Source organism: Salvelinus alpinus, chromosome 38 (assembly GCF_045679555.1).
Source record: "Salvelinus alpinus chromosome 38, SLU_Salpinus.1, whole genome shotgun sequence".
In the NCBI taxonomy this organism is placed as follows: Eukaryota; Metazoa; Chordata; class Actinopteri; order Salmoniformes; family Salmonidae; genus Salvelinus; species Salvelinus alpinus.
This window is the reverse complement of record NC_092123.1, coordinates 13540061-13567416: the sequence shown is the minus strand read 5'-3', so window position 1 is coordinate 13567416 and position 27356 is coordinate 13540061. Positions and strand designations below refer to the sequence as shown.

The window sequence follows — 27356 nt, the reverse complement described above, 5'->3', positions numbered from 1 at the left end:
TCGCAGTCCACTGCTCCTCCACAGTATAACCAGGTCATAGTCTGGAGGAACCATGGTGAAAGGGTTTCTCAGATGTTTGTCCTCAGACCGGCTGGCTGAAATTAATACAAACATTTACATTTTTATGTGCATGTGAGTTCCTCTGGATATTTTTTATTTGCTCTCTCTGCTGAGTTAACCCTCCTGTTGTGTTCCGGTCGAAATGGACCGATTTACAAGTTTTCTCTCTGAAAAATTTACACAGGGCATCTGAACACACAAAATACATTTTGATGATTTTCATTACATTTTGGTTTTTTTATTTGACTTTTGTACACCTGTGGTTTTCCCGGTCAAAAATGACCAGTCATTAGAAATTAATATATGAGACTACAATTAGTGGGTTCAGGCACATGCCCATTCATCAGATGGACACACTTCCTCTCCCAGACCCCCACATGCATGTGTGTTTGAGCACACACACACACCTCACTCCCCTTCTTGTCTTCCATGGCAACCCCCTATGGGAACCTTTCCCCAATATAATATTTCCCCCACGGGAACCGCACCTGTTGGCATTCTCACAACATCTCAACTTTTCTCGCAGCTCTGGTATATAAAGTTTTTTTAAGGCCTTGCTCACAATTCATTATGGGGCAGCACAATGACCAAACGATATACTGTATGTGAGGTTCTTGATCATGACACTGGTGAGGAGGAGAGAGGCCAGGAAACTGACAGTGAAGATGCATTAGAGGAGGAAGTGTCAGAAGTTGAAGACAACACGGAACATGATCCAGACCAAGAGACAACCGATGTGGAACAATCCAGTGATGAGGAAGAAGGCCCTGCTGAGGTTGTTGTTACATTCCGGTCAAAGAATGGGAATTTGTCCTGGTCTTCATCCCCACCTGAGAGGAGAGGTCAGCTGTCGGCTGAAAATGTTATCAGGATGAGCCCAGGGCCAACGAGATACGCCATATCCCGGGTTGATGACATAAAATCCTGATTCAAACTGTTTCTGACAGAGTCAATCGAAACTATAGTGATAAACATGACCAACTTGGAGGGAAGACGCGTTTACAAAGACACCTGGAAGTAGGTAGACCGGACAGATGTTCAAGCATACGTGGGTCTCTTGATTTTGGCTGACGTGTACAGATCCAGAAACAATCTACCACCAGTTTATGGGATGCAGAGTCTGGTCGTGCCACTATGTCATTCCAGACATTTCACCCGTGTTGTCAAGGGTGATTCGCTTCGACAACCGTGATACAAGACCAGGCCGCCGTCAACAAGACAAGCTGGCAGCAATCAGAAGGGTTTGGCACAAGTGGGTGGAGAGCCTGCCACTCATCTATAACCCAAGTCCAGGCACATGCAACAACCACCGTGTATTGTCCAACATGTGCATGAGAACATACAAAATGTTACCACCATTGATTGACAGTGTGTGAACATTTTAATGTTTGTTATTGTTAGTAATACTGTTATTATTACTGTTGTTCTTTAGTGTGTTCAGACATACATTTTGTAATATGGTAAAGTTTTCATGTGTGGTTTTGGGCCTATGTCCTTTCTTCACGAATAAAATCATACTGGTCAGTGTTGACCGGGAACTCAACAGATGTTATTTTGTGCCACTATTTAAAATGTTGAAATGGTTTCAAAACAAATGTCCTTAATAAACTTTGACACAAAGTAGTCTGTGATAAATAGCACAATATGTTTTATCTGAGTATTTGTTATAGTCAAAATAATCCATACATTATGCATTTTTTACTCAAAAACTAGTTGTATGAGCTCAGGTCAATGAGGCCTACAGGCCATAAATAGCAAATAGAAGTTCAAAACATGTAATGTTCACAAGAACTTAAGTTGATAAAAAGATCTAACACAACATTAGGTGATAATATATGTATTATTATGGATTTATAATCAGCTATAATGGGACGGTCATTTTGGACAAGGAACACAGAATTAATTAACATGAAACGAACACAACAGGAGGGTTAATTGAATCTTTGAAGTTTCTTCTGTGATGTATTCATTCTTAGGGCTTAACAATGAACTCTATTAAGCCCACCTTGTGCCATGGAAATGACTGGATGCAAGGATCAATGGCAATATATCATTACTTTAACAGTCAAAAATTGTATGTACCAATCCCAGATTGCAATTTCAGTACAACTGAAGTGAGTACCTTTTGGAAATGTGTGCGTCTTTGCACGTTAATATGAGAGTTCAATGCAATTTAATTACTTTTAGTCAAGTCAACTCTAACAACCGACATACTGCTGATTTAGTGATGTGCCAAGATCAAATATTAGATGAATAATGTGAGGAATGTCTTTAGAGATCAAATATTAGCTTCGGTTTTGCCAGTAGCGGTGCGTGGGTAAAATCAATGGGGAAACAAAGCCATTTCACAACCTATGTGGTGTTATAATTGCGTTGTTTGCTCTATAACCAGTTAGTTTATATGCCTTGCAACCGTGATATGTAGGCCTGAGGCCAAAACAATAAGAAGCCACAGTGGCAGAATAAATTCAACCACACCTTGGCTTCATCACGAAACCGGAGAGCAACCTCTGTCCGGTAAAGTCTGTTTCAAGCCAAATACAATCAATGGGCAATCGAAAGTGTGTGTGTCTGCTTTCTGAAAGGTTATAGTTAGTCCTGAGCAATTAGTGCTTTTTTAGGTCGGTTCGGTTTCAGTTTGATTATTCAGTTTTGCAGACCCCCACAAGTGTCACGGGACTCATATAAAGGTAACCGGTACTGGTTAAGAAAATGAATGGGAAGGTAGTTTTGTGGTCATCCAAAAAAGGGGTTAAATATGTGTAAAAATAATAATTAATGAATGAAAAAAATATATACATTACAAGTCAAAAGTTTGGACACATCTACTCATTCAATAGTTTTTCTTTATTTTTTACTATTTTCTACATTGTAGAATTATAGTGAAGACATCCAAACTATGAAATAATATATATGGAATCAAAAGAAGTGTTAAATAAATCAAAGAAGTGTTAACTAAATCAAAATATATTTTATATTTAAGATTCTTCCATGTAGCCACCCTTTGCCTTGATGACAGCTTTGCACACTCTTGGCATTTTCTCAACGAGCTTCATGTGGAATGCTTTTCCAACAGTCTTGAAGGAGTTCCCACATATGCTGAGAACTTGTTGGCTGCTTTTCCTTCACTCTGCTGTCCAACTCATCCCAAACCATCTCAATTTGGTTGAGGTCGGATGATTGTGGAGGCCAGGTCATCTGATGCAAACCAAATGGGATGGCGTATCGCTGCAAAATGCTTTGGTAGCCATGCTGGGTAAGTGTGCCTTGAATTCTAATTAAATCACTGACAGTGTCACCAGCAAAGCACCCCCACACCATCACACCTCCTCCTCCATGCTTCATGGTGGGAACTACACATGGAGAGATCATCCGTTGACCTACTATGCGTCTCACAAAAACACGGCTGTTGGAACCAAAAATATTTTGACTCATCAGACCAAGGAACAGACTTCCACCGGTCTAATGTTAATTGCTCATGTTTCTTGGCCCAAGCAAGTCTCTTCTTCTTATTGTAACCTTTATTTAACTAGGCAAGTCAGTTAAGAACAAATTCTTATTTACAATGACGACTTAGGAACAGTGGGTTAACTGCCTTGTTCAGAGGCAGAACGACATATTTTTACTTTGTCAGCTCGAGGATTCGATCTACCAACCTTTCGGTTACTGGCCCAATGCTCTAACCAATAGGCTACTTGCAGCCCCCATTGGTTTCCTTTAGTAGTGGTTTCTTTCCAGCAATTCGACCATGAAGGCCTGATTCACGCAGTCTCCTCTGAACAGTTGATGTTGAGATGTGTTTGTTGCTTGAACTCTGTGACACATTTATTTGGGCTGCAATCTGAGGTGCAGTTAACTCTAATGAATTTATCCTCTGCAGCAGAGGTAACTCTGGGACTTCCTTTCCTGTGGCGGTCCTAATGAGAGCCGGTTTCATCATAGCGCTTGATGGTTTTTGCGACTGCACTTGAAGAAACTTTCAAAGTTCTTGAAATTTTCCAAGTTCACTGACCTTCATGTCTAAATTATGGACTGTAATTTCTCTTTGCTTATTTTGGCTGTTCTTGCCATAATATGGACTTGGTCTTTTACCAAATAGGGCTATCTTCTGTATACCACCCCTACCTTGTCACAACACAACTGATTGACTCAAACGCGTAAAGAAGGAAAGAAATTCCAAAAATTAACTTTTAACAAGGCACACCTGTTCATTGAAATGCATTCCAGGTGACTGTCATAAATCTGGTTGAGAGAATGCCAGGAGTCTGCAAAGCTCTCGTCAATGCAAAGGGTGGCTACTTTGAAGAATCTCAAATATAAAACATATTTTGATTTGTTTAACACTTTTTTGGTTACTACATCATTCCATATGTGTTACCTCATCGTTTTGATGTGTTCACTATTAATCTACAGTGTAGAAAATAGTCAAAATGAAGAAAAACCCTGGAATGAGTAGGTGTGTCCAAACTTTGGACCGGTACGGTGTATATGTATTTCCTGAGCTTTCTTATATGTCCTAGATATAGAACAAACACCTCAAAACCTTTTCTTATAATATATTTTTTTTACTGTCTTTGTTGCCATTTATGAATGTGTTATTCAGTGTGTTTCTCTGGGCTATAGTAGTAAAGTCCAAATCCAATATATTATCGCCAAAAAAAATTCCCTAAAGGGATCCTAAAATTCCAAATCAAATAGTTCAATGATCCATAGTGTGACCACCTTAAAACATTTCGATATGTCAGTTTGGAACCCCCCCCCCTCCCCCAACGGCTTCGACTTTTAAAACTCTTAAGGATTAGCCCCCTTTTTTTTGCCTAAAATGACAAAAGTAGTGCACTATGTAGGGAATAGTGTGCCATTTGAAGAAGCACACTATATTGGAATAAGGTGCATTTTGTGACACACCCAGAATGCCAAAGCCTAGGCACTACATCCTGAGATCAATAAGAACCCAATGAAAGTTTCAGAAGGCTCCCACCCAATTACTGGCATTATTCAAATCCTAAATTGCTAAACACTGCATTGATGAACAGTGCATATGTTGTTTGATGTTCATTTCAAGAGCTTGAAGCTCTCAGAAGTTCCCACCTCTGACTGGTTAGACTGGGACATTGAGGGTATTTTTTTGTTGTGAATGGTGCCAATAAAAATAATGGAATGGTGGACTTGTTACTCTTTGAACTTGTAATTATACAGCACTATAGGTCAAAACACACAGCATTGTGAAAATGCCTTCAAATTGGTTGTTTGTTAGCGTTGGCCCAACCACATTTCTTTGTTTGATAAATCCAGACTTTTTGGGTTTCGTTGCACTGCACATCACACCTATTGTTGGTCTGTCTACCTGTCTGTCTACCTGTCGACCTGTCTGCCTGCCTGCTTGTCTTCCTGTTTTGTCTTTCCGTTGGTCTATTCTCATCTGGCACTGTATGACGCAAAGCAAAACCGCACTTTACCAACCTCTTTCAATAGTTTGTTCCGTCAGCTCAAATGACAGTGACAGTTCGAGAGCGATGACTCCATTGACTCATTCACACTGTCACACATACAGCACCCCCACCAACGCTAAAAGGGTATTTCAGCACAAAGATTATCTGGAAGGTCTGTCCTGTTCTGCTCAATGTTAATGATGTTGTGAACATTGTGGAAATGAAAGCTGGAGTGTGTGATCTGTGATTGATGAGTGTGTCAGCTGTTTGGGATGAAAGGCCATTATCACTGGGAGATACAATTATAGATCATGACACGGTCGGATTTCACTGGGAGCTCTGTTACTTATGTCTAGTAGCTTAGTCTACACACAGCACCACGCTTGTTGTGTTGAGGGGAATACTCAAGCTTTTGTATTGGTAAGGAGACAGGACAGCATTATGTTAGCCTCAGAACATATTTACTAAGACAATACTGGATATGGTGTAGAGAGCATATGGGATCTGTAGCATAATGCTTCAGCTCTGGTTGATGGTGTGAATAAATAAGAGGTGCTTGTATATGCTTCATTTCAAGATGTCTAAGTCAGGGGGGTCATACGAATATCGGTCTCCCCCCGAATTCGGGCACTCACTACAAATTTGGGTATACTGCCTTGCTGGCAAATCCCCCCCCCCCCCCCCCCCCAAGAAATAGTCCTGTGTTGGTCTTCTTTTTTTTTAAACTTTCGATTCTCCCTAACTATAGCTTTTATTTCGGTGATTAATAGTCACTTAATTCAGAAACACTTTCCACTGCCCCTCTCTACTTGTCCATCTTGTTCATGCTTCTATAGGACCTTACATTAGATCAGACTCTCCTACCCACGTGTAAAAGCTCAGCAGGAAATTCACTTATGAATTTTCATTGAAAAATAAGAACAAGAATAGTTTCATTTGGCAAACCTCGCCCAGTGTGGTCTGGAATCCATTTGGTGAGAGTGTTGTTCTGTTGAATGATCACAGTGAAAACCTATGGTCTCTCTGTCTCCTCAGCTATGAGCCAGAGTGTTTGGAATGGGAGTTCACTCTTTCGCATGCAGACCCTAAACCATTTCTATCCTCTCCTTACATTTCTTGTCACCTGTGGAGGAGATTAGGGCTGGGGTGGGGATGTGTAAAATAAGGATATGCATGTAACCGGAACCAACAACACAAGCTTTCCATTTGATGCTGCTTGGTTGTACTGTAAAAGCATCTCACTAGGCCTTGGGAAATTGATACCATGGATTGGATCTCAGTTGTATCCCTGATGGCACCATATTCCCTATTTAGTGCACTTCTATTTTAACCAGAGCCCATTGGACTCTGGTCAAACCTAGTGTAGGTAATAGGTTGCCAATTGAGACTCATACCTATAACGACACAGGGTGAGACCAGGATGCAGACACAAGAGGCAGATGGTTCGAGTCTCTGATATTTATTGAAATACAATGGGCAGGTTGGGTACAGGCAGAAGTTCATAAACCAGGTCAGAGTCCGAAAGGTACAGTAGGGGGCAGGCAGGCTCGAGGTCAAGGCAGGCTGAATGGTCAGGCAGGCAGGCTCATTGTCAGGGCAGGCAGAACTGGTCAGAACCGGGAGGGCTAGAAAAACAGAGACTAGGAAAACAGGAGCACAGAAAAACACGCTGGTAAGCTTGACAAGACAAGACGAACTGACAACAGACAGAGAACACAGGTATAAATACATTGGGGATAATGACGAATATGGGCGACACCTGGAGGGGGGTGGAGACAAGCACAAAGACAGGTGAAACAGATCAAGGTGTGACACATACCCAGTTTTACAGAAGACAAGAAACGAGCGCCTTGGCCAAGTTTTATGTTTGAGACCTTGGGAGAGCAAAGACAGCTGCTGTCATCGCTGTGGTTTACCCATGGCATTACGATGGTGGAGTTACAGGCTGGGTTGGTTACCCAGGATAGCATTTATGCCACACCTGACATGGGTTCTCCAATCTGACCAACCATTCAAAAGATATAAGCCTGCTGTTTGTGTGAGATGGAGTATATAACCTACACGTTTGTATGGGGCCTTTGTGAAAATCGGACTCCTTTGAGGAGTTGTTTGTGAAGAAAACCAGATCTGTTTGTGAAATAAAGGACAAACAGTATTGTATGACCACTACAAACTGGATAATGGAGTTGTTAAGCAGGTTAAAGGTAGCTTATTTCTGATTTACCAAAAGGGTGTTATAATTAAATTTTATTTCAAGTTTGTTTCTCATGTTATGCTTTCCCTTCCACCTCTCTTTCCTCATACTTTTCAATGCACCGCTAGCTGATTCAATCCATTTCCACTAACATTGCTACATGTTCCAAAACATTTTTCCGAAAGAAAGTTGAAAGTCAAAAGCAGTACATGTGCTAACAATGCACACAAAAATGGTGAACTATCCCTTTAACCCCTTTCTGTTAGACTGGAAAAACCCTGAGGTAAACTTATTTCTGATAGCAGAGAATTCAATCTGTATGTGTGTGTCTCCTTTTTGCAGCCATGGGCTCTTCTCTCTAAAGAGAGATGTTAAATTTAAATATGAGTTTCATTTCAAAAGGGGATTCAGGGTGCCGACAGCAGCACTGAGCACTTTGTCTGTGTACACATATTTGACTTTCTAGTTTGGTACTTCAAAGGCATCATTGTGCTTCTGGCTTGGTGTTCACCAATCGTGTATTCTAGTCCTGACGTTTCTGTCTCGTACCGAATTGTTATTGTGTGAGTAAGTCCTTGGAGAATAAACTGAACCGTGTGATATCATACAAGATTCAATATTCTCAATGTGAAACCACTTCCTATTTTCTGCAAAATTAAGGATTTATGCTCTTACCAAGGGGGGCCGAGAAACATAGACTTCAATTTGAGGTAAACCCCACTACAGCTTTGATGTTCTTCTTTAAATACTGCTGTCAGGAATCCACAGGGAACCATATGGATTGGAGGGTTTGAAAATAGCGCAGCTTATTATAATTGCCAATCAAGTTTCCCTTTATAAGACAGTCTGAGGACTCACAGTTGAAGTCGGAAGTTTACATACACCTTAGCCAAATACATTTAAACTCACTTTTTCACAATTCCTGACATTTAATCCTAGTAAAAATGTCCTGTCGTAGGTCAGTTAGGATCACCACTTTATTTTAAGAATGTGAAATGTCAGAATAACAGGAGAGTGATTTATTTCAGCTTTTATTTCTTTCATCACATTCCCAGTGGGTCAGAAGTTTACATACACTCAATTAGTATTTGGTAGCATTGCCTTTAAATTCTTTAACTTGGGTCAAACGTTTCAAGCGTCCATCAATAAGTTGGGAGAATTTTGGCCCATTCCTCCTGACAGAGCTGGTGTAACTGAATCAGGTTTGTAGGCCTCCTTGCTCGCACACGCTTTTTCAGTTCTGCCCACACATTTTCTATTGGATTGAGGTCAGGGCTTTGTGATGGCCACTCCAATACCTTGACTTTGTTGTCCTTAAGCCATTTTCCACGACTTTGAAAGTTTGCTTGGGGTCATTGTCCATTTGGAAGACCCATTCGCGACCAAGCTTTAACTTCCTGACTGATGTCTTGAGATGTTGCTTCAATATATCCCCATAATTTTGCTTCCTCATAATGCCATCTATTTTGTGAAGTGTACCAGTCCCTCCTGCAGCAAAGCACCCCCACAACATGATGCTGCCACCCCCGTGCTTCATGGTTGGGATGATGTTCTTCGGCTTGCAAGCCTCCACTTTTTCCTCCAAACATAATGATGGTCATTATGGCCAAACAGTTCTATTTTTTTTCATCAGACCAGAGGACGTTTCTCCAAAAAGTACAATCTTTGTCCCCATGTGCAGCTGCAAACTGTAGTCTGACTTTTTTATGGCGGTTTTGAAGCAGTGGATTCTTCCTTGCTGAGTGGCCTTTCAGGTCATGTCGACATAGAACTCGTTTTACTGTGGATATAGATACTTTTGTACCAGTTTACTCCAGAATCTTCACACGGTCCTTTGCTGTTGCTCTGGGATTGATTTGCACTTTTCGCACCAAAGTAGGTTCATCTCTAGGAGACAGAACGCGTCTCTTTCCTGAGCGGTGTGATGGCTGCATGGTCCCATGGTGTTTATACTTGTGTACTATTGTTTGTACAGATGAACGTGGTACCTTCAGGTGTTTGGAAATTGCTCCCAAAGATGAACCAGACTTGTGGGGGTCTACAATTTTTTTTCTTAGGTCTTGGCTGATTTCTTTTGATTTTCCCATGATGTCAAGCAAAGAGGCACTGAGTTTGAAGGTAGGCCTTGAAATAAATCCATATTCCCGAAAACCTGAAGTAAAAAGTATCCAGGGGGTGCTAGGGCACCCAGTTTAAACTAGACCAACATCATCGCGTCCTTGCGCGACCTTTGTACAGTCAATTGAAAATGCCATGCTTGCTAATTTGATTATCAATGTGACATTTTTCTACATGCCAGCAGCATACCACCAGCAGCATACCACCCTGCATCCCACTGCTGGCTTGCTCCTGAAGCTAAGCAGTGTTGATCCTGGATGGGAGACCAGATGCTACTGGAAGTGGTGTAGGAGGGCCAGTAGGAGGTACCCTTTCCTCTGGTCTAAAAAAATACATAATATCCCAATACTCCTGGGCAGTGATTGGGGACATTGCCTTGTGTAGGGTGCTGTCTTTCAGATGGTATGTTGAAAGGGTGATTTGACTCTCTGTGGTCACTAAAGATCCCGTTTAACCAAGCAAGAAAAATAAACGTTCAATCAGTATTGAGTGAATGAACAACGACAAAAGTTTCCTGTTATTACCATACTGTCCATATAAAGTGTGTCAAGATGTGTTCATGACAGGGTTCATAGCGTAAGCGTTAACGCCACCGCCATGGAATCTGAAGAGTTTCCACTAGTTACCACAAACACAAATTAGGTTAGGGTTGAAGTTAAGGTTAGATTTAAAATCGGATTTTAAGAAGATAAATGGTAGAAATAAGCAGGGTTCATGACTTTATGGTTGTGGTAACTAGTTATCCGACCAATCTGAAGGTCCTGGGTTCGCCTCTCGGAGGAGAAATTGACTATTCTGTTATGTTTATAGTTTTGACACCCCCCCTGCCAATCCCGACACACACACACCGGCCTGCACATGCACAGTGTGTGCGTATTTTCAAATATTAGGTGGCCATTATTTTTAAAATACAATTTTGAGTGACAATGGACAGGGACTGTGGTGTGTGTACTACTACACACGCCTTGCCAATAGTGTGTGATTGCGGCCCACTTCCCATTGGTCCCCCACACTTGAGCACACCCCTGTCAATCCCGAGGGGGGGGGGGGGTTAGTGCATATTTGTAAACAACAGCTGTTGCACGAAATCTAAGGAAGTCTCTAGATTTTGCTCGCCTGAAGTAGAGTATATTGTGATAAATTGCAGGCCACACTACTTGCCTAGAGAGTTTTCAGCTATACTTTTCATGGCTGTTTATTTACCACCACAGACAGATGCTGGCACTAAGACTGCACTCAGTCAGCTTTATAAGGAAATAAGCAAACAGGAAACCACTCACCCAGAGGCGGCGCTCCTAGTGACCGGAGACTTTAATGCAGGGAAACTTAAATCAGTTCTACCAAATTTCCATCAACATGTTAATTGTACAACCAGAGGGAAAACAATTCTAGATCACCTGTACTCCACACACAGAGACACATACAAATCTCTCCCTCGCCCTCCATTTGGTAAATCCGACCACAATTATATCCTCCTGATTCCTTCTTACAAGCAAAAATGTAGGCAGGAAGCACCAGTGACTCGGTCTATAAATAAGTGGTCAGATGAAGCAGATGCTGTTTCACTATCACAGACTGGAACATGTTCCGGGATTCTTCCGATGACATTGAGGAGTACACCACATCAGTCACTGGCTTTATCAATAAGTGCATTGAGGACGTTGTCCCCACAGTGACTGTACGTACATACCCCAACCAGAAGCCATGGATTACAGGCAACATTCGCATTGAGCTAAAGGGTAGAGCTGCCGCTTTCAAGATGCGTGTCTCTAACCCAGAAGCTTACAAGAAATCCTGCTATGCCCTGCAACGAACCATCAAACAGGCAAAAGGTCAATATACAGGGCTAAGATTGAATCATACTACACCGGCTCCGACGCTCGTCTTATGTGGCAGGGCTTGCAAACTATTACAGACTACAAAGGGAAGCACAGCTGTGAACTGCCCAGTGACACGAGCGTACCAGACGAGCTAGATCACTTCTATGCTCGCTTCGAGGCAAGCAAAACTGAGGCATGCATGAGAGCATCAGCTCGACGTGAGTAAGACCTTTAAACAGGTCAACATATTTAAGACTGCGGGACCAGACGGATTACCAGGACGTGTGCTCCGGGCATGTGCTGACCAACTGGCAGGTGTCTTCACTGACATTTTTAACATGTCCCTGATTTAAGTCTGTAATACCAACATGTTTCAAGCAGACCACCATAGTCCCTGTGCTCAAGAACACAAAGGCAATCTGCCTAAATTACTACAGACTCGTAGCACTCACGTCTGTAGCCATGAAGTGCTTTGAAAGGTTGGTAATGGCTCAAATCAACACCATTATCCCAGAAACCCTAGACCACTCCAATTTGCATACTGCCCAAACAGATCCACAGATGATGCAAAAGGTTCTACAACTGCAACATCGAGAACATCCTGACTGTTTGCATCACTGCCTGGTACGGTAACTGCTCGGCCTCTGACCGCAGGGCACTACAGAGGGTAGTGCGTACAGCCCAGTACATCACTGGGGCTAAGCTGCCTGCCATCCAGGACCTCTACACCAGGCGGTGTCAGAGGAAGGCCCTAAAAATTGTCAAAGACCCCAGCCACCCCAGTCATAGACTGTTCTCTCTACTACCGCATGGCAAGCGGTACTGGAGTGCCAAGTCTAGGACAAAAATGCTTCGCAACAGTTTTCACTCCCAAGCCATAAGACTCTTGAACAGGTAATCAAATGGCTACCCGGACTATTTGCATTGTGTGCCCCCCTCCAACCCCTCTTTTTACGCTGCTTCTACTCTCTGTTTATCATATATGCATAGTCACTTTAACTATACATTCATGTACATACCACCTCAATTGGGCCGACCAAACAGTACTCCCGCATATTGGCTAACCGGGCTATCTGCATTGTGTCCCGCCCACCACCCGCCAACCCCTCTTTTACGCTACTACTACTCTATGTTCATCATATATGCATAGTCACTTTAACCATATCTACATGTACATACTGCCTCAATCAGCCTGACTAACCGGTGTCTGTATGTAGCCTCACTACTTTTATAGCCTCGCTACTGTATATAGCCTGTCTTTTTACTGTTGTTTTATTTCTTTACCTACCTATTGTTTACCTAATACCTTTTTTGCACTATTGGACAAAGCCTGTAAGTAAGCATTTCACTGTAAGGTCTACACCTGTTGTATTCAGCACACGTGACAAATAAACTTTGATTTGATTCATGCTTGTGTGACACTTTCGATTTTGTCTATGCGATTATAATGTGAAGAAAATACATTTGAAATAAAAGTATTACCTGAGTTTTTCGGGGATGAAGGACACTGTCTAGCTATATACCTCCCACCTGCTGTATAAAGGTGTCCTCCTAGCAAGCTATTACACAGTGTCCTTTGCTAACGCCACCTTTGTGTGTCTGTGTGTGTCTGCTCACCATACACAACTAGACACATAGCAACAGAGAGGCAGTGGGTCAGCTCTGATTGAAGTCCTATTCTCAGGGAACGAACGCCAGGAGCAGAACTTATAAAACTGATTAACTCAGCCCTTAAATCTACGCCATTGAAGATTGATGCTTTTGTTGTACTCACTCCCCTTCCCCCATTATCTGAAAACTATTGTGAAGCGACCTAGATATTTCTGATTGTGGCTCTTGTGGTTACACCGGTGAAGGTGACCATCTCCTTTACTGTTGATCCTTCTTCCTACATCCTACCTCTTACATCCTAACTTTTACCTCCTACTTCCTAGATTCAGCCTCCAACCTTGTGGCGCAGCATTCTAAGGCACTGCATCTCAGTGCAAGAGGCGTCACTACAGTCCCTGGTTTGAATCCAGGCTGTAACACATCCGGCCGTGATTGGGAGTCCCATAGGGCGGCACACAATTGGCCCAGCGTTGTCTGGGTTTGGCCGGTGTAGGCCGTCATTGTTAATAAGAATTTGTTCTTAACTGACTTGCCTACTTAAATAAAGGTTACAAATAAAAATATATATATTTTCCTCCTACTGTCACTACACCTTATCTCTTTCCTCCTAGGCTGATTGATCTCCTTCTACGTCTTACCTTTTTCCTCAAATATGCTATATACTACCTCTTACCTCCTTTCTCCTACTGTAGCTCTTATCTCCTACCCCTCTACAGTCGCTCACTATTACCTCTTATATCTTACCTTGTAACTTATGCGGTGCCTGCTCCTACCGCTTACCTCTTACTGTAACTCGTACCTTCATACCTCCTACCTCCTACAGTAACTGTTCCTACCTAGTACCTCCTACATATTACAGTTTAGCTTCTACCTCTGCTGTGGCTGCTGCTCCACTGACAGCTGCTTTATTGTCTGGGTGAGTCTGGCAGTTAGCACAGTAGTCCTCCCCTCTCCCTGGCACCAGCCACCTCCTCCCCCCACCGCGCCCCAGCGTGTGTTCCCCTGTCCTCACAGTAGAGCCAGCAGTGACAGCAGAATGCCAAAGTGGACCAGGAGGGGACTTGCATGGGATGTACTCAGGCGTATTCACGGTCACACTACATAGTGCAAGCATGCTTTTAGGTGAGTTAGACAGTTGGATTCCTTTTGATTTGATGGGAGCATGCAGTGTGTGGTGAAGGCGTCTGTTGACATGGTGTAGGCAGTTTGTGCTGATATCAGAACACTCCTGTGTCTGTAGAATTGTCTGGAATGAATTGTTTGTTTGATCTAAATTTGAATAGGTTTTTGAAATGTGGAAATGTCTTAAGACAATAGCTGTGCTATCCTCTGTTTGCCATTACATAATACAATATATAGTTGTTGTTGCATTCCCATGTCTTTGAAATATGCGCTGTGCTCCTACCCTATCTCACAGTGACAGTGTTCCTTAAGTGAACAGCCAGCAGAACAGAGGATGTTGAAGTGAATTGTGTGAACTGTGAAGGTGTTTGAAAGAGCATTGATGATGATCCTACTTCTGCTTCAAATTCTAGGAGATGTCAATCCCAGATAGGAGAGTACATCAGTTGTTATTGTGGAAATTCCTGTCAACTTAAATTGAATGATAACAACGCGTCACTCTGAATATAGCAGCGATCATCTGAAAGATCACCCTGACTGAATGACTGAACTGTCACTTGGCGACTCGATGAAATGGCGTTCGCACCGATATTGAATAGCTGGTGTAACATACTACACTGCTGTCCGAGTAGACCTGTTTCCACTGCTAAGAGTGAAAGGATGTATTAAGCTTGTGTGTTTGCGTGTGTGTGTGGTTGTGTTTGTACGTGAGCATGCGTGTGTGTCTCTGCTTGTGCACATGCATGCATACCAATGTCTGGGTGTGTGTGCCTCGGTGAGCGTGTTTGTGTGTGTTTGTCCTCATAGGGCCCTGGAGAACACCAATGGGGTCTGTATCAGACTGACCCTGAGACAGAGCACTGCTGGGACCACTCGGCCCGTCTGGCAAATGGTCCAGGGGGCGAACAGTTGCTCCTATCAGACACAACTTGGTTAAACTGAGGTAGAAATGCCAGCATGTTCAACTGCAGTTGTACAGTGTTGAGCTCAAGGCAATATGAGTGTATTACAGTATCTACCTTTATATTGTCTGTTTTGTTACTAATTACAACTTTGCAGCAGTAATTACTTTACCATCTAGGACATGTCTTAAGATCTGTGTGTGTGTGTGTGTGTGTGTGTGTGTGTGTGTGTGTGTGTGTGTGTGTGTGTGTGTGTGTGTGTGTGTGTGTGTGTGTGTGTGTGTGTGTGTGTGTGTGTGTGTGTGTGTGTGTGTGTGTGTGTGTCGGTTCCACTGTCAGGAGAAAATTAAGGGAAGTTCCTCTCCTTAAGCAGGCCCTTTGTTTCCATGGAAATCTTAAAGCTGAAACAACAAGAACATGCCCTAAATAAAATCAGTTTATGAAAGTATATTTTTTACACAGCGAGGGTGATGTTTTGTGATGGGAATTAATTGATTGCTGTGAGAATGTGCTTGACCGTTTGTTTTCTTTGTCAAACCCTTTTGTTCAGAATTTAACATTTGGTTAACTTTGGGAAAGGTGGGGCGCTAGCTCCCCATCTCGACAACATCCGGTGAAATTGCAGAGCGCAAAATTCCAAATACAAAAATTGTAATATTAAACATTCATGAAAATACAAGTGTCTTATATCGTTTAAAAGGTTAACTTCTTGTTAATCCAGCCGCTTTGTCAGACTTCAAAAAGGCTTTACAGCGAAAGCATACCATGCGATTATCTGAGGACAGCGCCCCCCACACAAAAGCATTAAAAACATTTTCCAGACCAGCAGAAGCGACACAAAAGTCAGAAATAGCGATAAACTAAATCACCTACCTTTGAAGATCTTCCTCTGTTTGCAATCCCAAGGGTCCCAGCTACATAACAAATGGTTGTTTTGTTCGATAAAGTCCTTCTTTGTATCTCAAAAAAGTCAGTTTAGTTGGCTCGCTTGATTCAGTAATCCACCTGTTCCACTTGTCCAAAATGCATACAAAGGAATCCCAAAAGTTACCAATAAACTTTGTCCAAACAAGTCAAACAACGTTTCTAATCAATCCTCAGGTACCCTAATATGTAAATAAATGATACAATTTAAGACGGAGAATAGTATATTCATTACCGGAGATAAATAACGAAGACCGCGCCCTCATCCACGCGCGCAACAACACTACAGTCAAAATGAGAGCCACCTAGAAAAACTACAAATTCTAGCTCATTTTTCAAAGAACAAGCCTGAAACTCTTTCTAAAGACTGTTGACATCTAGTGGAAGCCATAGGAACTGCAATCTGGGAGGTATTCCTTTGATGTTCCCATAGACAGGCATTTTAAATGGTGGTCACCTCAAAAAAGAAATTCCGGATGGATTCTCCTCGGGTTTTGGCCTGGGATATCAGTTCTGTTATATTCACAGACATTATTTTAACAGTGTTAGAAACTTCAGAGTGTGTTCTATCCAATACTACTACTTATATGCATATCCTAGCTTCTGGCCCTGAGTAACAGGCCGTTTACTTTGGGCACCTCAGTCATCTGAACTTCCGAATACTGCCCCCTATCCCGAAGAAGTTAGGTTAGCTCAGTGCATTCAATGAATGCAATGGTAGGCTATGGCATTGTGCTTTATATCTTTACATTGTGTTTCATGACAGCTTATGAGAAGTGCATCTTGGGCATTTTGTTGATTCCTTCTGGTAATATGTGGTCTCAAAATAGTGAAGAGAATGCAATGGAAGGCAATTTCATTTGATCGATTTTATTGTGTATGCTACTGTATTCAGCATCTCATTTACAGTGTGAGTCATACAACTGTTTTGTGTTTCATCTCCTGTTTTTTCCCTGTTTAGTGGACTTTTCAAGGGCCTAAAGTGTCTTGATATTCATCCAAATGAACGATTTCACTGAGATACACTCTGTGTGTGAGACTAATAGTGTTATTGGCTGCTAAATGGAGACGGGTTTGCATTTAGCTACAGCTTAGATGTGCCTGGGTTGGTGTCTGCAGTGGTTTACCTGCATGTTTGTTTCATTGGGCATCGTCGCCTCTTCTTGTCCTCATCTTGTGAACTTTTCATGTACTGTACTGTATGTGTTTCATTGTATGTGTCACTGTTTAATGCAATGACTGGTAACAATGATACTAGGAAATAATAGTAGAATAAAAACACAATACTGTGCAGATGTGAACTTCACAGACCCACACTGACTGGCTCTCTACCACCTGTGTTCTTTAAGTTAGGCCTAATTGCAATTGGAGATTCTATATCTTATAAAAGCATTACTGTAGCCTGTTTTCCAATTGTTCTGCCACTGGCTTTGACTTATAAAGGCTGTCTATGTTTATTTCCCATGTGGAATCTGGACTTTCTTTTTCTGTAGAGCAGCGTTTCCCAAACTCGGTCCTGGGGAACCCAAGGTTTGCACGTTTTGGTTTTTGCCCAAGAACTATACAGCTGATTTAAATAATCAACTCATCATCAAGCGTTAATTATTTGAATCAGCTGTGTATTGCTAGAGCAAAACCTGCACCCCGAGTTTGGAAAACGCTGCTGTAGAGAGAGATCTCAGGTGCGCCCGTATTTATCGTTTCATTCACACGTTGAGATCCACCACTCTACTTTCATTTTATGCCAACATGTTGGATTTGTCTTTGCATTTGTCCATATTAGCAAGCAATATTTAATTATGACTTAATTATGTGGGATGGAGCCTCAGTGTTATGCACAGATGCTCTGAAATGTACATTCTTTAAGGAAGTGGAGCATATTTTCTGTTTGGTGACCCTGTTCACTGCTCTAACCCAACTCTGCCTTATGACTGGCAGGTCTCTACTTATTAGCCTCTGCTCCCACCAGGTCATCTTCCTCTGCGATTGAATCAGTCCTCCCTGGCATGCGGACTCAAGTTTGTGATAAGCCCTAATTTCATTTCACCCAGCCTGCATCAGGTGCTTCTAATAGAAGGGAACCTTCAATCTTCTCACAAAATCATCTGCAGCACCAGAACGGTTTGGCCTACAAACTATTATGACCCCTCTATGGAAAGATGAGACTCTCACGAACATGTTTTGCTCTACGACCCCCCCACAAGCGTCTTAGGACTCTGTCTAATGTCGGTACAGCCAATCTGCCAACTTCTGTCTGTAGCGTCCAAACAGTTTAAACTACACACTAATATTTCCGTGGAATGGCGAGACTCTCACGAACATGTACATGTTGGTTATTTTGCTCTAGGACGCCCACAGTCCTCAGAATACCCGTCTGAAGGTCCGGGGGTACCAGTTGAAAAAATGAATGGAAGTACAGAGCCTTCGGAAAGTATTCAGACCCCTTGACTTTTTCCACATTTTGTTAGGTTACATCCTTATTTTAAAATGCTAAGAGTCTGCAAAGCTGTCATCAAGGCAAAGAGTGAATACTTTGAAGAATCCAAAAAAAACAATATTTTGATTTGTTTAACACTTTTTTAGTTACTAAATGATTCCATACAGTGCCTTGCAAAAGTATTCACCCGCCTTGGCGTTTTTCCTATTTTTTTTTGCATGACAACCTGTAATTTTAAATATTTTTTTATTTGGATTTCATGTAATGGACATACACAAAATAGTTCAAATTGGTGAAGTGAAATGAAAAAAATTACTTGTTTAAAAGAATTATAATAAATAAAAAACTTAAAAGTGGTGTGTGCATATGTAGTATTCACCCCCTTTGCTATGAAGCCCCTAAATAAGATCTGGTGCAACCAATTACCTTCAGAAGTCACACAATTAGTTAAATAAAGTCCACCTGTGTGCAAACTACCTGTGTGACTGTCACATGATCTCGTTGGAAGGCCACAGAGTCTGCAACACCACTAAGCAAGGGGCACCACCAAGCAAGCGGCACTATCTTCCGCCGAAGTCGGTCCCTCTCCTTGTTCGAGCGGCATTCGGCGGTTGACGTCACCGGCCTTCTAGACATCGCCGATCCACTTTTCATTTTCCATTTGTTTTGTCTTTGTTTTACACACCTGGTTTCAATTCCCAAATTACATGTTCATTATTTAACCCTCTGTTTTCCCCATGGTTTTTGTGCTTGATTGTTTGTTGTATTTACAGTCCTTATTGTGGGCTAGGTATATTCGACTTGTATTTGTAAGTCTTGAGTAAAATTACGTGTATTACTCATCTCTGCTGTCCTGCGCCTGACTCCTCTGCACCAGCTACACCCAGAACTATTACAGGAGCTCTCCAAACAGGTCAGGGACAAAGTTGTGGAGAAGTACAGATCAGGGTTGGGTTATAAAAAAATATCCGAAACTTTGAACATCCCACAGAGTACCATTTAAATCCTTTATTAAAAAATGGAAAGAAAATGGCACCACAACAAACCTGCCAAGAGAGGGCCAAAACTCACAGACCAGGCAAGGAGGGCATTAATCAGAGGCAACGAAGAGACAAAAGATAGCCCTGAAATAGCTGCAAAGCTCTGTCCATAGGACCACTTTAAGCCGTACACTCCACAGAGCTGGGATTTATGGAAGAGTGGCCAGAAAAGAATAAGCAAACATGTTTGGTGTTCGCCAAAAGGCATGTGGGAGACTCCCAAAACATATGGAAGAAGGTACTCTGGTCAGATGAGACAAAAATTAAGTTTTTTGGCCATCAAGGAAAATGCTATGTCTGGCGCAAACCCAACAACTCTCATCACCCTGAGAACACCATCCCCACAGTGAAGTGTGGTGGTTTTCATGCTGTGGGGATGTTTTTCATCGGCAGGGACTGGGAAACCGGTCAGAATTGAAGGAATGATCGATGACGCTAAATACAGGGGCATTTTTGAGGGAAACCTGTTTCAGACTTCCAGAGATTTGAGACTGGGATGGAGGTTCACCTTTCAGCAGGACAATGACCCTAAGCATACACTCGAGTGGTTTAAGGGGAAACATTTAAATGTCTTGGAATGGCCTAGTCAAAGCCCAGACCTCAATCCAATTGAGAATCTGTGGTATGACTTAAAGATTGCTGTACACCAGCAGAACCCATCCAACATGAAGGAGCTGGAGCAGTTTTGCCTTGAAGAATGGTCAAACATCCCAGTGGTTAGATGTGCCAAGCTTATAGAGACATACCCTAAGAGACCTGTTTTTACCTTTATTTAACTAGGCAAGTCAGTTAAGATGGTGAGGAAATTACTTTTAAAGAACGACCAGGCATCCTCGACTGACGGGATGAGGTCAATATCCTTCCAGGATAACTGTGCCAGGTCGATTAAAAAGGCCTGCTCGCAGAAGTGTTTTAGGGAGCGTTTGACAGTGATGAGGGGTGGTCGTTTGACCGTGTACCCATAGCGGATGCAGGCAATGAGGCAGTGATTGCTGAGATCCTGATTTGAAAAAAGCAGAGGTGTATTTGGAGGGCAAGTTGATCAGGATAATATCTATGAGGGTGCCCATGTTTACGGATTTAGGGTTGTACCTGGTGGGTTCCTTGATGATTTGTGTGAGATTGAGGGCATCTCGCTTAGATTGTAGGACTGCTGGGGTGATAAGCATATCCCAGTTTAGGTCACCTAACAGAACGAACTCTGAAGATAGATTGGAGGCAATCAATTCACATATGGTGTCCAGGGCACAGCTGGGTGCTGAGGGGGGTCTATAACAGGCGGCAACAGTGAGAGACTTATTTCTGGAGAGATACATTTTTTAAATTAGAAGCTCGAACTGTTTGGGCATAGACCTGGAAATTATGACAGAACTTTGCAGGCTATCTCTGCAGTAGATTGCAACTCCTCCCCCTTTGGCAGTTCTATCTTGATGGAAATGTTGTAGTTGGGTATGGAAATCTCAGAATTTTTGGTGGCCTTCCTAAGCCAGGATTCAGACACGGCAAGGACATCAGGGTTGGCGGAGTGTGCTTAAGCAGTGAGTAAAACAAACTTAGGGAGGAGACTTCTGATGTTAACAATCATGAAAGCAATGCTTTTTCGATTACAGAAGTCAACAAATGAGAGTGCCTGGGGACACGCAGGGCCTGGGTTAGCCTCCACATCACCCAAGGAATAGAGGAGGAGTAGGATGAGGGTACGGCTAAAGGCTAGCAAAACTGGTCGTCTAGTGCATTGGGGACAGAGAATAAAAGGAGCAGATTTCTGGGCGTGGTAGAATAGATTCAGGGCATAATGTGCAGACAGGGGTATGGTGGGGTGCGGGTACAGTGGAGGTAAGCCCAGGCACTGAGTGATAAGAGAGGTTGCAACTCTGGACACGCTGGTTATACTGGGTGAGGTCACCGCATGTGTGGAAGGTGGGACAAAGGAGGTATCTAAGGCATGTACAGTGGGACTAGGGGCTCCGCAGTAAACTAAAACAATGATAATTACCCTAAACAACAGTATACAAGGCATATTGACATTTGAGAGAGACATAAAGCGAGGCATAAAGCAATCACAGGTTTTGATTGGGAGAGCTAGCTAAGTCAACAACGGGTAAGACAACAACATCTAATCAGCTAAAACAACAGCAACAGGTAAAATGGTGATGAATGGGCAGAGAGGGTCAGTTAACTACACACAGGGCCTGAGTTCGGGGCCAACAGATAAACAAAGGTAAACAAAGTGGAGTATCGTGATAAATGAACAGTCCAGCAGGCATCAGCTATGTAGCCAAGTGATCATAGGGTCCAGTGTGCAGCAATAGATGAAACGGGGAAGCCGCTAGGTATTCGTTACTACGCTAGCACGCGGGAGACACGGCGTTTAAAGTTAGCAGTCCGGGGTAAGTAGAAGCGTCTGCTCCGTCGTCCGGCAAAGGCCGGTTGAAGGCACAACTGATGGAAATATGTCTGCGGACCAGTCATGGTGGTACGGCGGGGCGCCGTGTCGATGAAGGGACCGGGCCAGATGGCGAAAGAGGTATTGTAGTTGTGGTAATTTCGTTTGCTAGCCAGGAGATGCGCCTGGCTCAGAGCTAGCTTCGGGGCTAGGTCACTCAGTGGCAGCTAGCTAGATGTGATGATCAATGGTACAGGGTTTACGGCAGGAATCTGGCGTTGTAGTGGAGAAAAACAGTCCAAGGCTGGCAGGTATTATCCAGGCAAAAAAAAAGGGTGTGTGCGTGCTGCCATTAAATAATTTTGTTTTGGTATTGTAATTTGGTTAACATTTCTTTGAATCATCATTGTGTTCCCTTAGTGACCATTTCAGATTTCAAATTGCCTTGATGTTATTCAGAACAGAGTGTGCCGGTTGTTTTTGTCTCTCTCCAGTCTGGCTGTGGAGCTGCGATCACTGCTTTGAATATTGATGAGAGTTCATACGTTTCTTTCTGATTGCAGCACCACTAATATGACTAGTGTATATTTGCTACTGGTGTACTGTGCTATAACTTATATTGATATTTGAGCAAAATCTCTCAATCATGTTTTAATGAGTAAAAGTATACCTGCAAAATGTTACTGTCCATCCATTTTTTATTGTTTATTAACAGATATAGGACGAAATGAAGGGGAGATAGAGAGAAGGGAGCTGCTAGATGCTGTACCATCGCAGGCAGAGGAATCATATACATGCCTTAACGACAAGGCTACCCTCAGGCACCAATAGCTTTTGTTAGCATACGTTAGCATACATATTAAAAAAAAAAAAATCTATGGCCTTACATTGTCAAATTAATATTTCATCAAAAGAGATTATGAGAGGGATGCTCCATTGCATCGAGAGTTTGGTATGACCTTAGGAAAGAGGATCTAATTGAGGCCATTAACCTAAAACTCTGGATTAAGCTGTCAGTTTGCCTACTCCATGTTTTCAATAAACACTCTTTACGTTGACCTTATTCCATGCAGATGTGCATGAGTTATTGGTTCCCTTAGATGACACGGCATGCTTTTCAACCACTTCAACGGGAAAGGCAACTGGAAAATGTTAGATGTCTCAGAGACTTACCCAAAAGTTTGGCTGGTCTTCATTAAAGTCCCGTAGATCACTTCTGTATTCCCTTTTTGGTTGCTAAGTCTCCACCGAACTAGGTAAATCCGCATTTAAATTTAAAGCACCTCATTCCTGGAACGGATCGGCGTCCTGTCAACGGGACAGTTGTAAATCATGCAGCGCCTTGTCACGATCGCAGATTCTAGAGAAACAACAAATGTCGGTACATATAAGTGTCTTATATCGGCTGAAAGCTTAAATTCTTGTTAATATAACTGCACTGTCCAATTTACAGTAGCTATTACTGCGAAAAAATGCCATGCTATTGTTTGAGAAGAGCTCCTAACAACAAAACACTCTTTTCACGCACATTAGGTTTGATAAATTCACCTCTGAAGGTAAAACGTGTACTTACGTTCTGATATCTTGCTCTGATTTATCATCCAAAGGGTCCCAGAGATAACATGAAGTGTCGTTTTGTTAGATAAAATAATTTTCATATACTAAAAAGGTCCATATAGCTTGCACGATCAATTTTGTATTTCCACTCGTTCAATTTGCAAAGAAAGGAATCTGTGAAAATCTAACCCTGAACGTTGTTTCAACCAGCCAAATCAAGTTCGCATGTATTCCTCAGAGATCCTAGAATGTAACCAGACTTCACTATATCCTTAGCGGTGTAGTATATCCTATAGGACACCATATTTGGTCAGAGAGCGACGCCTCTGACCAAGACACGGGCGGTCTTCACTTAAACGACTCTAACTTTGTCAAATAAGCACCAATCAGGGTCAACAAGGCTAGCTAGATAGCCAATGAGCTGGCCTTTACGGGAGTATCTGGTAACCCTGTATGTGTCATAAAATGTAGCTACTAACCTTGTACAACAGCATGCCTTTTCCTTTTGGACAAAAATTATAATAATATTCAGAGTTATGAAGTTATGAAAATTGGTTGTTTTGCAAATGTTGAACTAATAATATGGCTACTAATACCAGAAAATCTAAATCAAAGTCCAAGTATACAGATTTGACGATATTCTTGCAGAAAAATTTAATATGAACGCAAATGTCTCCTTCACGATTTGCCCAAATGTACCTGGGTGACGTCACACTAAATGTCATGTAGTTTGCTCATACTTCAAGTTATCTGTCTGAAACATTGCACATAGACTGATGCCATCTTGTGGACACCATCGGACTTACAGAATGATTGCTTGAACTGGGACTTTTATCTTGCATTTCAAAGATGGTGATAGAAAAAAAACATTCGTTTTTTTCTTTGTATTTTCTTCTACCAGATCTATTGTGTTTTATTCTCCTACATTCAATTCACATTTACACAAACTTCAAAGTGTTTCCTTTCAAACGGAACCAAGAATATGCATATCCTTGCTTCAGGGCCTGAGCTAGAGAGTTAGATTTGGTATGTCATTTTAGGCGAAATTGGAAAAAAAGGGGGCTATCCCTAAGAAGTTTTAACTCTTGAGGTTCCTCAGGTCTCCACCAAACTAGGTAAATCTGCATTTAATTTTAAAGCACCTCATTGCTGGAACCAACTACAAAATACATTACAATTGAATGTTTTTGTGCCGCTTGGGCAATTTAAAATATTGTTTGGAGACCTTCTTATTGAGGAATGTAATTGTTTTCTTGTAAATGTGTGTTGTGTGGTATTTGACTTGTTTTATATTGTATTTGATTTTCTCTAATGGAATTGTAGATGCAGGGCTTCCTTTGAAAGAGACCCTTGTATAAATGGTTGACTCCTTGCTTAAATAAAGGTAATAAAAAACAAATAGACCTTTCTTTACGTTGCCTCAAGGATCCTCCGTTCCTCCAAAACCGCATGCCAAAGTGTGTGTTTTTATCTGAAAAGATCTTGAAAATAAAGTTAGACACGTTTTCTGAAACTCTGCTGTGATGTATTCGTCCTGTTGTGATGTATAGCTGCAGAAATTGCAAACTTGTTATTGATTTATTGTTGTCGTTTTCTTTTTAATTGGATTTCAGCAGGATTTCAGCAGTTGACCTTTCTAGGGAGTTTTTCCTAGCCACCGTGCTTCTACACCTGCATTGCTTGCTGTTTGGGGTTTTAGGCTGGGTTTCTGTACAGCACTTTGAGATATCAGCTGATGTAAGAAGGGCTATATAAATACATTTGATTTGATTTGAAATTTGATATACGCTTTCATAGAATTCTGTCTGCTTACACATCATCAATAATGGATTATGTGATGATCTAAGTAAAGAGCTATGAACTACAATGTTGTTATAAGATATTGCAAGTTACATTTCAGTGTGTATTAGACTGGTTATCTATAGCCTGTATATAGATGCAATGCTGGGGTTGCTGGGGCCAGCCATTCTAAAAATGTATGCATGCATAACTGTACGACGCTTTTGATAAAACTGTCTGCAAAAATGGATGTACTATGCTATATATTATGATGTGTTGGGTTATTTTGAGTGGGACTGTTTTCTGGAGATTCAGCATGCATGTTTGACTGGATTGATGTGGGTTTGTATCAATGGTTCACTGGGCGCAGAATTACCATGCTTCCTCAGCACAGGTGCATTCTAGTCCCTTGGTGCGTCGTACTGTATGACATGATTTTCTGTGAGGGGATCCATGAGCTCAGTGGCGAAGCAAAAAAAGTGAGGCAGTAGGGAAATTCTGAAGGCATGTCGTGTGTGTGTGTGTCTTGTTACTCTCTCACGCATCATCACTGAATACTTGGGCTCCCAGGTGGCGCAGCGGTCTAGGGCACTGCATCTCAGTGCTAGAGGCGTCACTACAGACACCATGGTTCAAAGCCAGGCTGTGTCACAACTGGCTGTGATTGGGAGTCCCATAGGGTTGCACACAAGTGGCCCAGCGTTGTCCGGGTTTGGCCAGTGTAGGCTCTCATTGTAAATAAGAATTTGTTTTTAACTGACTTGCCTAGTTAAATAAAGGTTAAATAGAAAATTGAATAAAATACTTATCCACGCTCCATCTCCTCTTCCTCCGTCCTCTTGATGCCGTCTGTAGGAATGAGTTACATGTGTGTGCAAGCACTACTGCAGATATAACCATGGGTTCCTGTGAGTTTGGAAGACATTTACGTATCTAATTTCTCTCTGTCTCTTCCTCCCCTCACTGTCGCTTTGTCTCTCGCTACTGTTGCAAAATTGCGTTCTCTCTCTCTCTTTCTGTAGGAAGTGCCTTCAATAGCAGCTGTCACCCGGCATTGGTGCGGACCCCTCCTGTTATGATGCAGTCCACTCTGGATATGAAGTCCTTCATGTCCTTCCCGGTGGAAACCACATCAGCAGTGGGACTCTTCCCCAACTTCAACACAGTGAGTCTCCTGCTATCACTTCCTATTTCGCTGAACTGCTCTGATCTGAATTAATAAATGATGCTTTAAGCAGGACAATTAAAGCTAAAGTTGGTATTTGGTACATCCATTTTGGGACTTTTAAATGAATACAACCTATATATAAATGGCTCATAAGCTTGGATCGACTGTCTTACTCCATCACAAATGTATTGTTTTCATGAGCATTTATGTCCACTTGTTCTCATGTTGTCTTTTTGGTCTCATCTCTTTCGCTTCACTCTGTGCTGTGCGCACCTTCCCATTTACTCACAAACTCCAAGCCCCTTACCCTGCCACTCACAACAACAAAGATGAGAGATCACTTCTTCCTTTCTGTCAAGCGGTTTTAACTCGCCATTTGCATTTGAGGTTTGGTCCAACAAAATCGGTCATAAGGACACTGAAAGACATTTAGACATTATTTGTTAACCTTTCTAACAATACCCTTTTTAAGTCTCAACTCCTCAAATCTCACTACTAAAACGGCACTATTCATGAAAATTGATCCTGGAAAATTCATGCTCAGTTTGTCGTGTGTGACATTATTTTAGCCAAAGACTGTTATACTAACTGTTATACTTTGTTTAGATGATGAAATCAAGTGGCCTCCCTTATTTCTCAGAATGAGAACGAGTTGCCAATTCCTTACATAATTGCAATTTATGCTTATTGCGCCTATGAAATAACACATAACACAAATGATAGTCCCACTAAGCCCAAACCAGATGGGATGGCGTATTGCTGCCTCCTCCTCCATGATTTACTGTGGGAAATACACATGTGGAGAT

At 42.0% G+C, this 27356-nt stretch overlaps 1 protein-coding gene across 2 annotated transcripts in view; it reads left to right on the top strand.

The window, feature by feature from the left end:
• Positions 1-27356, top strand: part of LOC139566207 (zinc finger protein 385B-like) — a 151925-nt gene that overhangs the window by 61791 nt on the left and 62778 nt on the right. For both annotated transcript variants that reach the window (XM_071387242.1, XM_071387243.1), the window contains one exon: positions 26405-26547. In XM_071387242.1, the coding sequence (XP_071243343.1) occupies positions 26405-26547 (143 nt within the window). The remainder of the gene's footprint in view (positions 1-26404; positions 26548-27356) is intronic.